At 48.7% G+C, this 16,711-nt stretch overlaps 1 protein-coding gene across 8 annotated transcripts in view; it reads right to left on the reverse strand.

Annotated features, from left to right (window-relative positions):
• LOC122391904 (protein eva-1 homolog C-like) overlaps positions 1-16,711 on the reverse strand; it is a 74,619-nt gene that overhangs the window by 25,787 nt on the left and 32,121 nt on the right. For 2 of the 8 annotated variants that reach the window (XM_043386237.1, XM_043386234.1), the window contains exons 2-5: positions 7,368-7,558; positions 5,159-5,282; positions 3,592-3,738; positions 3,027-3,170 (exon numbers count right to left, since the gene is read on the reverse strand). In XM_043386237.1, the coding sequence (XP_043242172.1) occupies positions 3,027-3,170; positions 3,592-3,738; positions 5,159-5,282; positions 7,368-7,558 (606 nt within the window). Of the gene's footprint in view, positions 1-3,026; positions 3,171-3,591; positions 3,739-5,158; positions 5,283-7,367; positions 7,571-15,312; positions 15,593-16,711 lie in introns of those variants that run through there. The other 6 variants (XM_043386236.1, XM_043386232.1, XM_043386238.1 and 3 more) reach the window with 5 other exon arrangements.

A 16,711-nucleotide genomic window follows, 5' to 3' on the forward strand; every position in this document is an offset into this window, starting at 1 on the left:
TTGAGTAGGTAAACTAAAATGCTCCGAACTGTCGGAAAGTTGTACAAGATGTCGCCTCTCCAAACACAATGTGCCGACTGACCACGCGACAGCCAGGAACCGGGCAACATTACACGTGAAGCAGAGCGGTGGCACCTCAGCACAGGCTCCCCAAGCTCGTCAAGGCGGCGAGAAAGGTCCGGCAGGTCGGTGGCAGGTTCACCACGGCAGCGACAGGTCAGGCAGGTCGGCAGCAGATTCACCAGGGCGGTGGCTGGTGCGACAGGTCGGCAGCAGGTTTACCAGGGCGGCGACAGGTCCGGCAGGGCGACGACGGACCTGTTTCACCAGGGCGGCAGCGTAGACGCGGCGGCAGGCCCGCTGGGGTGGCAGCAGGTTCCAGGGCGGCCGCAGGCTCACCAGGGCGGCGACAGGTCCGGCAGGGCGACGGCAGTTTCACCAGGGCGGCAGCGTAGACGCGGCGACAGGTCCGCCGGGGTGGCAGCAGGTTCCAGGGCGGCCGCAGGCTCACCAGGGCGGCGACAGGTCCGGCAGGTCGTCGGCAGGTTCGTCGGGGCGGCGACAGGCTCAGCAGGTCGGCCTCAGCAGCATGCAGTCAGCAGATTCTCGGGGCAGCCCTGGTTGAGGTGGGATGTCATCAGAAACTGCACGTCTGGGTGCCGGTGTCGGATGTCGTACAGACCACGCAGCGAGGCTTTGCTGCGCAGCACTCCCTGCTGGCAGCACAGGAGTGTCGGCAGCCCAGCGGGTGCTTTCGGGTCGCCTTCCTTAACTTCCTTTCGGAAACTGGCGCTCGCCACTCAGGGACTCGGGCGACGTCTCCAAAGCTGGGAGACAGATGCTGAAGTCGATATGATGTGATTTTATGCCCAGAGCTCGGTGCCAGTCATTGTGCTGTTATGTGCAGGTTGCCACAGTCCTCGCTCTCCTGCACGCCGTCAAGAGGACCAGCCACGGACCTGCAAAACACATTACCAAATTTATTAACACAATGCAACATGAAAAACATTTCACTAGGCGATGGCAAGCAAAAAAAAAAAATCAATGCCCCAAAGGTGCCTTTTTTTGCCTTTTCTATGTGCTGACATGAAGCCTCAAAACATGTACCTATTTCATATTTATGTATTGATTGCAGGCCTGACTCAGAATTCAGGTGAAACAAGCAAATAACACAATTTATTTCATTAATATTTTGAATCTGAGTCTGGCATTACTGTTCCATGCACAGGTGCGTCTGCGTATAAAATCATATGAAGGAAATGCATTAGGTAAATAGTCTTAACAAATAGAAATAAGTAGTAGCACAGGTGGTATAAATGGAAACCAATATATACGGGGACGAGCTTGTTTAGTTAGCAAATGTCAATTACATAACTTTTACATGAACAAGAATGGGCTTTTCAGCAATAATCATGTCAGAAATCCTTTTAAATTCAAAATTTTCACACAAAATTTGACAGTTTAAATACATATGATAAAATTTGGCAACAATTAATATTGAAAAGAGGTAACAATAAGCTTCAACTTTGCACGCAAGATGTGCCTAAAATTTGGTGAGAAATCTCTTGCTCTGAATTGAGACATGAAAGCAGAAAGCCCCTGACGCATCTGACAGTGTGTGAATTTTTTTCCAGTCTGGGAGGTAAGTATAGATTGATTTGTTATTTGATGCTATTTTATTTTACAAATAAGTAGTTATTTTCACAAAGTATTAATATTTATAGAAGCTAGCCTCTTCCGAAACAATTTACGACCATTCCATCTCCTTCTCATTATCTTTTCAACAATGCTAAGGCATTTTACAACTTAATATAAGTTAATCATGCTCCCTTTGAAAGCCAAAAATGACAAAAAAGGTTAAACCGGGTTGAACTGAAACGTGGCTGATCTGCCTATGATACTCATGCTTATACAGTTGAATTGAATACCTGAGCTGAACTGCTGAAGCTGGTCATTCTTCATGATCTTTGAGACAAGTGTGTGAATACCACTTATGTGTATGCTTTTCCGATCTTCAAACACATAAAAAGTGATATTAATATCAAATAAACAATATTCAAACTCTGTATAACAATACACGCAACGGCTGGAAAACACTGCGCCGGTGCGCCAGAATTGACAGCATCGCCTGAATCTCAGCGACCAATCAGCTTTCGACCATCCCAGTGACGTCACATTGGCAGCATTTGGTAGCCATTTCCCTCCTACGGCCCGGTAAAGGGACGGACCCCCCCTGCTGCCGTGATTCCCTATTCACAAGCTCCAATTTTTCACCTATTCCGAGAGAAGCAGATAAGTAAAAGTAAAATATGTAGAAAAAAATGTTCCGAAGCAACGACGGTGCCTACAAGTTATGTGAAGAACGAAAAGAAAATTGCGTCTATTTTAAGTGTGAGCTTCATCATCTCATGAATCCATAAATTTACGTTCTTTTTTCAGCTGGTGGCGTAAATTGTTCAGAAAATGAGCATTGCTTCAATGTGTTAACTAATTCAATTTTGATGGCTGTTTTGGGGCCTGCCTGACGGTAAAAATATGTCATCAGTGTAACAATGAAACAATTTGTATCCTAATTAAACATCAGACTCTAGATATCTATATAACAGTGACACTAAAACGCCTTTCGACATCTTACTGCAAATGTTGACGAAAATAGCTCACAAAAGCCAAACAGAGATACGAGGACCCGAAACCGCGATCGATGGTAGTAAGTTCGTCAGCGGTGACGATAAACAATGCTACTGGAGCCCAACTCTGTCCGAGAGTATATCTATACCAGTGGTAAATCTGCTCGCGTACAAAGGCTCGCCAGAGACTGCAGCAACGCCAACATTGAATGAACGAGCAATAAAGTTTCGCCGCCTTGTGAACATAGGGCAAATACGTTGGTATATAAGTGAGTGAAACAAATCACAGAAGGCGCTTCATAAACACCCAGCTCACTCAATTATCATGTAATTCCCATTGTCATCCGATACGAAAAAGAGTGGCAACTGGCAGTACCTCCTCTGCTGAGAAGCACCCACCGCATGTATAGGTGACCTTGAGGTAGGCGTTGTGGTCGGCGGGGCAGGGACGGTTGAAGAAGTTTGCGTCAGCGTTCAGCTCACAGCTGGAGTGACCCTGGCACATGTTGATCATCTTCTCCGAGGTAAAGCTTGCCTGACAATCTGCGAGAAGAATAACAGGAAAGGGGGTTAGCGGTCATCGGTGAATGAGATAAAAATAGAACGAATGACGCAGTTGGCGAATTATGCTACCTATATTAAACAATACCGTATGGTTTATGTATGTGGATGTTGTTGAGCGTAAATTACGTACGAATCTTTCTTACCGTCCATTGTATGCGTATCATCTTACGAGCATGTACAGTGTGCAGCTCATGTGCCATTTGGCATGGCAACATCAGGATGTAACAGAGCACTTCCAATTGTTACATGTGAGCACTGGACTGGGCAGCAGTAACAAAAGCTGCAGCTTGCAACTTTGTGTCATTAACCGGTCACTGGCGGAGCCCACCAGTGACTACTGACCAGTGCTCAGTGCTCAGTGGCCAGCCCTGCAATATCTGAGGAGCGGAGGCGGACCCACCCGTGACGGTGACACCGGGCGCCTGCGGACACTCCACGCTGCCGTGCTTGGTGACGCCGAAGCTGGCCGAGTAGATGGCGATCTTGGCGTCGTTGCAGTTGATCTGATGTCGCTGGCCCTGGCAGACCACCAGGTTTCGGAACACGTCTGTGCAGACAGATAGACACACGGATTATGGCGTGTCAGCCGTCTACAGGAATCTGTAGTCTATACACTTATACACTATACAGGACATTTTGGTCTTGAAACCAATTCATTTTCACATTGTTAATAATGAAATTATTCAAGCAATTATTCGAGCGAGGAATTTAGGGAATTGCGCTACAATGAAATTACTAAGTTTAGCAGTTACAGCAATAGTTGTTTGAAGTTTGCTGTAGAAGGATCTGTACATGCCTGCTCAGATCAAAGGGCACTTAATGAAACGTGCCAGCCTGTATAAAGTAACGATTTCGTACCTTGATACGACATTCAACCATTTTCATCAGACTTTGTGTATTCTGGTAAATGCTTCTGATGCATGTTTTAACGCATACGAGCAAACCCATGAATGAGTCTACACATTTATATTACATCGCCAAATAAGACAGCTTATGAATGTAAGAACCGCTGATTACTTTGCTATCAGTTTACAACCGCCAATTTACCCATTGACATCCAGGGCTGATAGAAAGGGCGCATGGTGGTTCTGTTGTCGCCGTGCCCAAGACCCCCGACAAACACGCACTATTCTCGGCAAAACTCTGCGGCATATTATTATCGCATCTGCAGCTCACTATTTGGTATGGAAAGTATGGAAAGGTAGTACTTTTCTCCCACGGCGACTGCACCAATATGCGATGCAGAAGACTACGTCCGTGTAGTTTAGTGATTCGGAACTCGTCCAAGAGTCGCGGCCCTCGGGGCGCGCGATGGCGCTTTGGCAGCAATCAGTGCCGGAAATGGGTGCTCTCGCCCCGTCCCCGTGGACACCAAACGTCTCCTTTACAATCACACTGAGGTGCGCCCTGGGGCCATTTATAGTCACCTTCAGATTTATCCAAGAGTTATGTAGGTCCAGGAACACTATAAAGTCAGGTCAGGTGGCACAGCTGTGTGACATTCTTTTTTATTTGTCAAGTGCATGGTGTAAACTGTGAGCAGGCTTTCAACCTTGTGCGTTGCCATGTAAAACGTTTTATTATGTTATCATAACCGATATAATAAATTTGACAAAAGAAAATATAAAAAGTGATGCATGAGAATCGCAAAAAGGTTACAAGTTTGATCTCTCCCATGTTGGCGACCCAGCTAGCGTAATTAGTTACAAAAGATATTTAGGCCTCACTGATTCCAAAACTATATGGTTATAAAGTGATGCAAATATCACTTTATAAACAACCAAGCACAAATTCTCAATCAATATGTTTTTACATAATCATGACCAGCTGCTCACCACCGGCATACGCGACGGCGAAACCAATAGTGCGGAGCTATAGGCTCGACACATTCTTCTCCGTTTTTCCATTCCACCACCACAAAGACATTCCTTATGTTGATGTGGGTAACACTCAAGATCATTACTCACTTGGTCGACATTTGTAGAGCACCTCGACGAATTTGCGGACGCCCGGGCAGGGGTCGATGCCGAATGCTTTGGGCGAGGTGTGCAGACGACACTCCTGCTTTCCACCGCACTCATCAATCACCACCTGGTCGATATAGGTGTGTCAGATAAGGTGTGTCAGGTGGGAGTGTGTCAGGTTGCGTGTCTCAGATAGCATAGGCGGCGGAACGAGGGGGCACCGGGGCACTGTGACCCCTTTGATTTTGACATTTTAATATTAGCCCTATGGGCGTTGCATGAAAAGAATGGGACAAAAAGTCGGCGGTGAGCCCCCTTAATTGAAGGTGTTTCGCCGCCACTGTCAGAAAAGGTGTGTCAGGTGGGAGTGTGTCATCAGGTTAGATGTGTCTGATATGTGTCTGATGGGTTGTGTCAGGTGAAACTAGTCAGGTGAAGATGTGTCACATCATGTGGATTTTTGCCAGGACGCATGACAATGAGGTATTCACGTACAGTTCAGGTGCAGATGTGCGTCAGGCTGCGTAACTCATATACCCGCATAATGTTCTGTATGTTCTGTATGTTCTGTATGTTGCGTGATGTTCGTAATGTCAGTATGTTCTGCGTAACTCAGCCATTCTAAACCCACAAGAATGAAGGTAAGCTTAGGCTAATGCCTACTCTGTTAAAAAATATCTTAAATATATCATATAAAACCCCATTGTAAGCGAATTTGATCGATGAAAAACTAAACACAAAAGCAGCTGACTATTATACTAGATAGCATCAGACCGATAAGGAAGTCAACTCATGCTGAGCACAGCAGCATCCGCATTAGATCGATCGAAATCATGTCACGATCCGACCCAGGTAATCACCTATCAATCACGCTGATCAAAATTGGAGCCGTTCGTTTCCAGTTGAACTGCTGTTTGCAGTAAATAAGGGAGAGTCTGGGGCAAAGGATCCGAGTACCAGGAAGCAGCCCTGATGGCAAACGGGTTCGAATAAATGATAAAAATAGTGTAGTAGGACCGAGATACTTAAAAACATCGTGGATGTTGCAAGCAGCATGGCTGATGCAACTCTGCGGTGGTTGTAACGAGCTGATGACACACATATTGATTCCGTTGATGGGTGCTATGGAAAGTCGTTTTTGACAAGAATGTAATGGAATGCCGTTTCTTACCCATATTGGAATGGAGTGATTCATATCTGCCAACAACAATTTTATTGTGGAGCCTGGGACGGGGCACCCACTCTACAGTCATCTCAATGAATCCTTTTTGACCGGTCAGAAATCAGGAATGTTCGGCCAAGCGAAATAGAATGAACGATCACAAGTTTTATGGACAGACCATTTGTAACGTATGGGCCATTTGAGTTTGTAAATCAAACGCCAGCAAATAACGTGACAGGATTAAAGGGCCACTGGGGCCCACTTAACGCTAATTCATTTATCGTCCAAAGCCCGTCGCCTTACGGGTGTGTTTCGTTCAACGGTTTCGCCAGGCGCAGGTCGTTAAAACACCATTTGGCTTCATCTCAAACTGAATCCCAGATGAAATGGGGGCTTAATCAGGCCAGCCAATAATAATTCCAAGTCTGTAGCTCTTGCAATAATGCTAAACTGTATCGGCATTTAATGCGTGCTTAGATAACGCAATGTGTCTACCGAAAGACATTCCTGCATCCAAAATATTATACAACTATAAAGAAACTTCGTGCTAAATAATAGTTATAGAATGCATTGTATGATGACCAATTCCAAACCTTTGAACATTTTTGGAGAGCATTGTATACGGTCATGACCGTCACAATATTAGGTATTTGAAGTGCGTTGCAAGCCATAGCATAACAAAAATGTTAAAGGAGGTATAGGTTAAACAAATACGTTCTGAGAAGTAAGTTTGAACTGAATTTGACGGCCCTAACAGCGTGTTGAAGTAAGATCTTTGGAGAAAATATGATAACTTTTTTGTCTATTCAAGTCCTTCACTAGCCATTTTAGCCTATTTCTCTTTTTACGAGTATGTGCAATTGTGCATTACACACTACTTTTCCATCGTCTTATTGACTTTTTTGTGCTCAACTTAAAGATATAAACACAATTCATGCCCGCTAAAACTAGCTCCAATACACCAGTTTCAGTTTGGGATCGTCACTGAGCGTTCAGGAGAACTTCCTTGAAGGATCGAAGCACCTCAACATATCGCCACCGTTCACTGACCTTGAGCGCGCTCCTGTCCATGCAGTCCGAGTTGTTGAAGCGCTGCATGTCGCTCGGGTGGCCGCAGAGGCCCGGCTTGGAGGCCAGCCTGCCGTAGTGGACCAGCTTGATGACGACGACCGTGTTGATGGGGCAGCTGAGCCGGAGCTGGTCGCCGTCGCAGGACGCTACTTGAAACGTGCGCAGCGTGCCTGACAAGAGGGCTAGAATGAGAACAGACAGACGGGGGAGCGGCGCGTCAGGGACCCGGCACCGAAGCGAAGCGTGCGAAGCGATTGAAGCATGGCAAGAAGCTTTTGTAAGTGTGAAATGCATCAGTGTTCTCCATGCAATTAACGGGTAGACAAACATGCAGTGGCGGTGTAAAGCATGGAACATGAAGCTACCGAGCATGCACTTTAGTTGAAACAAGGAAACAGAGGATTCCCTCGGAATAACCCAGGGATGGCCGCAGCTCAGATGTGCCGCGGCCAGAATAGCGCCCACAATCGGGAGGCGTGTCTGTCATGGGACCCACGGCCGCGGAGCGTGTCGTGTCCGATCCGAGACGGAGGGACCCGGGCGGCGGAGGAGATCGGCGCGGTGCCAGCGCTCCGCTCCGTTTGACAGACGCCGTGCGTCGACGGTCGTCGGCGCCGATGGAAGGCGCGGTCGGGTCGCCCTCGGACCGGCCGTCGGGCCGCTCTCAGGTCGGTCGGACTGGAGGGGAGAGGGAACCGACTGATGAGGAAGAAGACCGGTCACAGGTCACGACCTAGCTGAGGTTAAGTCAGACTTAGTCACTTCTGGTTCGAGATTCTTGCAGTTACGACAAATCTGGGTGACGCCAAATGACTGCTTTGTTGAACTGAGAGCAACTAGAGCTACTCAATTCAGGCCAGGTCTCGTCAAGTGCATTTTGATTCATTCCGGTCAGTCAGTCTATGCCAATGGTGTTGGTCCCCCAATGGATTTCGTGATTTATAGCGACTATGGAAGTGATGATATCAAGGCAGTGCAGGAGGTAGAAGGAAAATATATCTTACTGCGTATTCTCGTCATGCGAAACATATATTGACACCAGCATTGGTCAAGGTCATGCACATGCGCAAAAAAACCAGGTCTTTCCTAATTTACGCGGCATTTACCGACTATCAGCTCCTACCAAAGTCAGGGAAGCTAATCGAATCAGTAGATTGATTGAACAGCTTTGCAGACTGCTTTAAGGAGAAGCTTAACAATCAATTTATCAAAGCTGATTTGCGCCCGGATTCACCCATCTCGTGACATTTGCCAGTCGTCAGCGTAGCTGAAAAAGTGCCCCGTCCCAACTCGGCAGCCGGATATGGTAAGAAGTAAGAACCTCACGTGCGGGGAAAAGAGGTGAGGACAGCGGACCAGACCGTCTTGTCGGTCAGTCGTGGTTGCCGCAATTCACCCGTGACAGGCAGCCCCAGGTGTGTATGTAAGTGCCTCATCACCCGATTTGCGTCCCGAACTATACCAACGGCAGCCGGCCAGTGCAGTGCCGCGGCCCGCTAGTGCAGCTTCTGCCACCCATAGCAGCTGTGAGGCCGGGTATGCGGCTGGGGTACGTCCCAAATTGCACCGAAACCCAGCGACAAGCAGAGGGGACCAGCGAGGGAATAACTCTGGTGTAGCCCTTAACAGTTGCGAAAAAAGGCAGTGTAAAGCTGCTAGGCCCCGGGAATGGGATGACATGTCATCGGTTAATTCACATTGTTCACACAATCGGAATAAAATCACAAAAGAAAAACTCAAAAACAATTTAGCACAGAGTTGAACAATCACAGCACATTACAACAGATCATCTAGAAGTTTCTGAATGAGCACAGTGTAATAAATGTTATTATGAATGGTAGTATTGTATGGTGCATTGCAGAATGACGTTAACAAGAGGCAATTCAGTTCCTTCGTAATTCACTTATTCGACTATTCGGCCGAGGTCGTGCCCTCATGGCTTTGTCGGTGTAAATGACAGGTAAATGAAAGTCCACTCAGGCCCTTTACACTACGTATTCAGTGGCAAGTCAATGTTCTTGGGCTGACACTTTGATACTGTTGTGCATGTTAAGCAATAACGAGATAATCTCGAACAGTGTAAGCCGGATCGTCAGCTTTTTAGCGGATGTTGGATTATCATGGTTGCCTACTATGATAGCTGAATCTAAAAATATTTTGCCACGGTGTTGTGCAACGTCAAATGTTTCTAACCATTCAGGCATTCTAACTATTCAGGCACCTCGAATGAATAGCTGTTACGATAATGCCGCCTCTGTTCCCAAACAGCCAATAAAGTTTACATGCATGCGAAATATGCTAGCTGCACAATGAACATGCGTTGACATATGCACTATCAGCGAAACTTTTGAAATGCATGTTCCTTGAAAATCTGCCTCACTGATGTTCAGACAACTGCAAAATCGCGACTTACGAAGGATTGCCCCCAAGTAATGACAAATAGCCTCATTAAGTATCGGAGGACTATCGGTAACGTCTGCGCCAGATAAAAATCACTTCCAGGGCTGGCCGAGAAATCCATGGCAGAGCGCCATTCTTCACCGGACAGATAACTTAGAGCAGCCGTGGATGCATTACTCAAAGTCTATTCTTATATGACTCTGGGGAGAGGAGCGTTTTGAAACATGAAAAGAGCGAAACAAAAATGAACAGCATGGTATATTACAAGTTTGGTATACTTGTTCGGCAAAGTGATTTATGCAAAAACGTGTGTGATAATTCTGTTTTAGGGCAACGTGAATTAGTTCTTTCAGGTGCAAAATCAATAAAATAACACAACTGTGAACGTAAAAGCACTATAATACACTATGCAGTCAGATATTGTGATTGATTTGATCATCACAGCTGTAGCCCATATGCATGTAAGTACAGCCCTCAGCAGACTGCGTGGTAGGTATTCTTTTTTCGACAAAACCGGTGATAACTCAAAGGCTATGTTATCAGTCGGTCGGAACTCACTGCAAATAGACGCGCCATGCTCCACTTCTTCGATTAGTTCCATCACTAGACAAAGTATACGCCTTGTGTGGCAACAAAATGCAAAAGTCTGTTTTGGGGGCAAATATAAACTTTTGGATTTTGTTGCCAAACTGGATAGAAAATGAACACGATGATAATGCCAATCTAAGGTGCGAAGTCTCGCGCGTCATACTGTTACGATTTCCGAGTGACCGATGGCATAGTATTCGCGTTATTCTCGGTTTTGTCGAAAAAATAATACCTACCACGCAGTTTGCAGAGGGCTGTACAATATGCCTGGTTATCAGTGAATGATGAAGCACGAGTTTTCTTCGCTCACTACGGACATGACCACTGGCTATGCTATGCAGGTAGTCTATATACACACGGCATGCCACGAATACCAAACACTGTCATCCACAAGATATTAGTACCAACACAAATATCATATCAGGCTGCAAAATGCAAACACACAAACATGTAACATACGTACTACATGTACAAATACTCATTGTATGTGGCATTGCACTCGCATGTTTGATTGGAATATTTCCTAGAATGCCAAAAAATATACTAATCGGAAAAAATGAAGCCTTCTGATGGCGAATGCGCAAATAGCAATGTTTCGGAATATCCAGTAACCTAAATAGGTATAAACACAATTTATACACACATGCCTCAAACAGAATTACCTAGAATGCAAAATAAGTTAGGCATGCATATAAATATTTTATAATAATAGATACTACAACTTGCAAGCACCATTTACTTTAACAGCAACAGTGCACAAATATGCTAGCATACCTGCGTAACTAGACGGTGTGATAGCATGTTACCTGAACGTATGAATCACATAGCATGAAGCTAATGCCATAAAAATAGAGTGTGTTAACCAATGTCTCGTGAATAGAGCTTCGGTATTTCGTGGCGCAGTGTGTCGCGTCAGTGGCCTCATAGAAATCCTCCAAACTGGCGAATATGATGCCCTGTTGTGCTCCCGTTTACCTCCTCCAAGCTGTCAGGTAAGAATGTGCAAAAATAGTTGTCTTAGTTTCCAAATAAAACCATGCTGCTTCATTCCCTCCAGCATAGTGGCACACCTTTCAAACAACCCATTTCAGGCCACCTTTCAGCTCTTCTGCTTCCCGCTTTCCCACCGAATCCCACGTAAAAGCTGGCAGCCACCGGACCCACGCCGGAAGTGTAGTTTTTTGCCGTCCGGTGGCCGGGCCGGTCGGACCTCCCACTAGGCCGGGGTAAATCGGACGGCTGATGACTGGCGGCAGCCGTCAGCGCCGCCGTCAGCGCAGCCGCGCGCTGCCAGGTCGGTCAGCCGTGCAGAGCGGCCCTCTGCCAGGTCACGCAGCCAGCGGACGGTGCCGGGCGCGGCGGTGCCCACGAAGCAATAGAGCTGCCGCGGCGCCACTCAGTGCGGCCCGTGACCCCACTATGGCCACTCTGTACCGCCGCTGTGAGCACAGAGAGCCCGCCGCGCGCCGCGCAGAGTGTGACGCCGGAGGCTCGCCCGGCCGGCTGGTCGAGAGGAGAGCTCCGTGCAGTGGCCGGCCGGTCACAGCCACGCGTGGCTGGCCCGTGGCCGCGACAACTGCTCACTCCTCAGGCGCCCTGCTGAGCTGCGTGAAGGTCACTCGAGTGAGCGTCGCGCCAGCCCCGCCGCCGGCCGCGCTGAGTCTGATGGATGGACATGAATGGGCCGCGCTCTGAAGGTCGGCACGACACCGGACAGAGACGTGCGCCGAGAGCTTCTCACAGCTCTGGGCTAAGTCTCTGTCACCTGATAGCGGATTGTCATCTGACAGCAGCCGGCGACCAGTGGTCAGTGACCCGCGGTGGTCAGAGACCGATGGTCAGTGACCTGTCGGTGGAACCCACGCCGATCATGGTGGGTTGATCATAGTGTCGCAAATGATCAAAGAAGTCCTCCTTTGCTCATTCAACATCACTCACGGGTCACAGCCCTGCAAACCAAAGACCATGACCCGCGACCCGCTGGCCACATCGGGAATTGATCGTGACCGCGACCCTGAACTGCCCACTGCCGCAGTGAGTGCCCAGCTCCTGTGAACCGCAGCACCTATGATCGCCACATGGCCGCCGCTGGCTAGCGTGCCAGCGGTGAGATCTCTATGCAGATTGGCTGCGAGCAGGGCACCCACTCCACCCTCACCGTCTGCAGGTGTTCCGTGACCGCGTCGGGGTCTTGCGGCACTCTAACATATGTAAATCGGAGGCATTCCGCTCCCCTGCTCAGAGATAGGCATGTAACTGTTGCGTGTGGTGGTGGAGTTTCACGGCTTTAGCTGGGTGTAATGATCAAAGAAAGATACTTCACCTGACGACACCATGCGGCACTATGGTGTCTGAACTTCTGACTGAATGCCTATAATCTGGTTAAGTTCCGTGGCAGTTGGCTGTATTCATCCAGGTTCGGTTCGTTGAACTGCGATTCCTTCGGACTTACTGTTGCTCGCATCCATGCGTTTGCCAATTTATGAGATACGACATCCTTCTTGGATCGTCTTACCTGAAACAGAAGGGAAAGCATATTTCAACATTAATACGCTGTAAACAAACACTTAGGTGAGCCATTTCACGGGGATCGATACACACTCAGAAGCCCAAAGGGACGACGGAAGAATAATGTGAGGACTGGCAGCAAGATAGGGAGATGTGCCACTTGGGGAAGCACGCCACCACAAGGGTAGACACTGGAAGAGCACAGGGAGAGACAGACGTAGGTATCGCTAGATAGAAATATACCACACAACACACAAAATAACACTTTTCGGAGACACATCGGCACACGTGGACACGCACCAGCCTACACAGAGATACCCCCTCACGGATAGACACACCACACGGGGGATCACTCGGGGGACGACGGCGCGCTGGGGTCTGTGCGCACTGTCTCTGGCGGAGGTCCTACTGAGACGTACGGCTGCGTGTCAGCTGCGGGAGGATGACGGACGGCCCGCCATCTCCCACGGCGCCTACCGGGCGTGGGAATCGAGCGCTGAGCGTATCATCTGCGCCGACACTGAGGAACAACGGTGGAGAATAAACATACACACACCGGACTGGAAGGTGGTAAACTCTGGGACGGGACGGGAGGAGGAACAAGGGTGAGCTGTTGGCAGATATATACAAATGTCAGCGCTGCAGGCACACAGAAGATAGTTTGGATCCCGTGTGGGTTCTTCAGACAAACGCTAGATAGTTCAAGTCCGGTGGGCTTAGACGTCGGCGTAACGAAACAAGAACTGAGGAGCATGAATCTTCTGAGGTAACATAAAAGCACGTGTGACGAAAATGAAGGCGTTATCTGCCTCCTAAACGTCTACTATCATTTGACAAGTGACTCCCAAGCGGTCCCGTCCATCAGCGCGCGCCAGCCAGTGCCTGCCAGTCACGCCGACTAACGCTCGAGGAACGCATCTGGAATCTCGCGGGGCACGGGCGGACGAGAGATCTGGCGGGTGGCCAGCGACCCGTGCCTGTGACCAGGCAGCGCAGGGCCGGCGCACTGGGCCACGAGGACGAGTGCACGTATCTGACAGCCAAGAACGATGCTGCAGTGGACGACATAGAGACCTGATACGATACATAGAGACATATGTATCAGTGTATAAGTGGACAGTTTATGAGTGGACAGTGTATATCAGTATATGAGTGGACGACATAGAGAACTGTCCGGAGAAATCGCAGGATATGACGTGGGACAGGACGTGGGACAGGACGTGGTACGTGCGTCCACGCGCTTCAGCCGTCATCACTCAGACATGAGACCCGTATAGATGACTGGGGGCGTCTCCCTAACCAACACAACGAGCCATAAGTGGTGGGCGTCGTCTACCCAGCTATTCGATTGGTCTGATAGTGCCAGTGGACGAGACGAGATGCGCTCAATGAACGCCAGAACTCATTTCAGTGTCGGCGGTGACAGACGTAACGGCTCACAGCAGACATCGCGTGCCTCGGTACGAGATGACACGACTTGTGGTATGACGCAATGACGCAGCAGCCGTGCCTTGTGGTCGTGCTCGCTCTGTTCTGTCCGCGGCAGTTGGCTCTAGGAGACACCGAGATAAAATATCGCCCGACGTGCGCGACGTAAAGGAATTCCACTGCCGTCGGCGCCGACAGAGCGATAAAGAATAGGTCGTGTGTTTTTCTGCTGAGAAATACAGAAATGGGCTCTGTCGCGGTTCTGAAAATAGTTTGCCAAAAGCTTCACTGAGCTTCGTTGCAAAACAGAAGCCGAACGGCCGGTCACAAGAGCTGCGGCGGCAGAAGTTGTTGATACAGCCATGTGTCACTCTCGGTGAAGACATTGATCTTCGTCGAAGCTTTTAGGCGGCCGTCAGCGTGAAGGGCGAGAGAATCAACAGACACAATGTCCCAAGGAATGAAACCGCACTATTGGCTGTATTCTGCCGAGCTCCTTTTGCTTTTCAAACAGTCGTATCTTTCTCAACAAGACCGGCAATTTTTACTCCAAAAGCCCTAATTGATTGACAGTTATTACCCGTTGCAAACCACTTATGATTTATGGCTTAATTCATTACGCGAAGCAATGCTTTGAAAATAAAAAATAGGGTCCATTTTTCGGAAATGTCGTTAAATTGTTTAAAGATGTTTTGGGATGGCTTAAAACAATTCTTCTGCATTACCTTCTACTACGATTATAATTGTTATGAATAAATGATAGCCTCATGCTGAATGCTGAAGGAAGTGCCGCACCGAAAAATCAAAAATCATATTCGTATTTTTCAGGTTCTTTTAAATGCGTTAAAAAGGTTATTGTTCATACATGTCACAATAATGGTCACCTGATGGGACAACTTCAAATGTAAAATGTCAACGAAAAATGTTGGCGCTAGTTCGCCAGCAACTGGGTCACACCCGCTCGCACCTCAGCCCACTGTGTCTGTTCGTCGGTACCGACCTAGTCTGTTCTCCCTGTAGATGAGCTGCGCGCTGCCGGTGGCCACCATCGCCCACAGAACTAGCAGACCCACCGCCGTTCCCATCACACCCGCACACCGCGGACTCCTGGGTGACCGGAGAGGTCACCAAGGGTCACCTGCACACCCGTGACACACACAGGGTCACCTGTCTGCGCTGACCGCCGCGGCTGCCTCCACACCACCCGACACAGCCCCTGTCCACTGCCGCCTCGCTGGAGCGCGCAGCTCGCTCCCACCCACTTCTTACAACTGCTGCGACCGCCACGGCCCTCGTGGAACTACCAGTCAGGCCTTGGCGGCGCTGCACCTGCCACCTGCCGTCGTACGGCCGAACTAGGGACGGCCTTGTGAGCTGCGCCCGGTCTGGTCTGGCCCTGTCGACTAAAATACCTCGGCCAGCACACGACTGAGTTTGGTGGGTCAGAGCCGCTTCATTCAGGTCGAGGAAGGAAGGGTGCAAAACACGTGCACAAATCACACCGTGTCATTCAAGACACCATCCAATGTGCCGTTCATGGTCCATTGCAAGATGTGAGGTATCCAGGGTTTTGCACACAGCACGGCATGAGATAATGCATACAGGTGTGAAACAAGGCGACGGGTCAGGATCGCATTGTCAGACTGCAGCTGGGCTCGTAAAAAGGGCACTGTGTAGCTCACCGGCCAGTAAGACGGTGTTAACGAAGCCATCCGCTAACCGTAGGGCGTAGTGGCCTGTCTGAGCTAACTGTGGGCATGGCTAAAGTGGACGCGGTGCCATTCTCACGGCAGTGTCCACTCAAACACACAATCTTGGAGAATGACCGCAGTACGGCTCGCCAAATGCTACTTCAGTGAAATGACATCCTGAAAACAGCGATTCACCGACAATATAGGAGGATAACAGACACGTATCCAAATGAAATGCTTCAAAATTAATTTTACTTATTGCACATGCATTCCAGTGGCACTGCAAGCTGTATGCATTACAAAAAGAGAAACAGAACCCTGCTTAAAACGGGAATGCTCATTTCCTGACCGCATGAGCAGATGGTTTGCTTTGCACGAATCAATTTTCATTCCTACAGCTACCTATATGCACACATTAATTGTATGAAAATTGATTCATAGAACTCAAATGGGTATGATAGGTGCATAACTACGTAAATCAGCCGCATCAAGGTTCATCAGTCACATCATATGACGGATTCTGTATGCCGACGTGCGGCACGTGCCTTCACCCTCCCCGCCTCCCTCCTGACCGCCTGGAGTAGTCAGTAGTCAGTAGTCACCACCTGGCTAATCGACCGTGAGATGGGCAGTTAGAGAGGGAGAGGGAGAGAGAGAGGGAGGGGAGGACGGAGGCAGAGGCGCGCCGAAGAAACACGAGCGGCGATT

This window comes from Amphibalanus amphitrite, unplaced genomic scaffold (assembly GCF_019059575.1).
Source record: "Amphibalanus amphitrite isolate SeventyFive unplaced genomic scaffold, NRLGWU_Aamphi_draft 000461F_arrow, whole genome shotgun sequence".
NCBI lineage: Eukaryota > Metazoa > Arthropoda > Thecostraca > Balanomorpha > Balanidae > Amphibalanus > Amphibalanus amphitrite.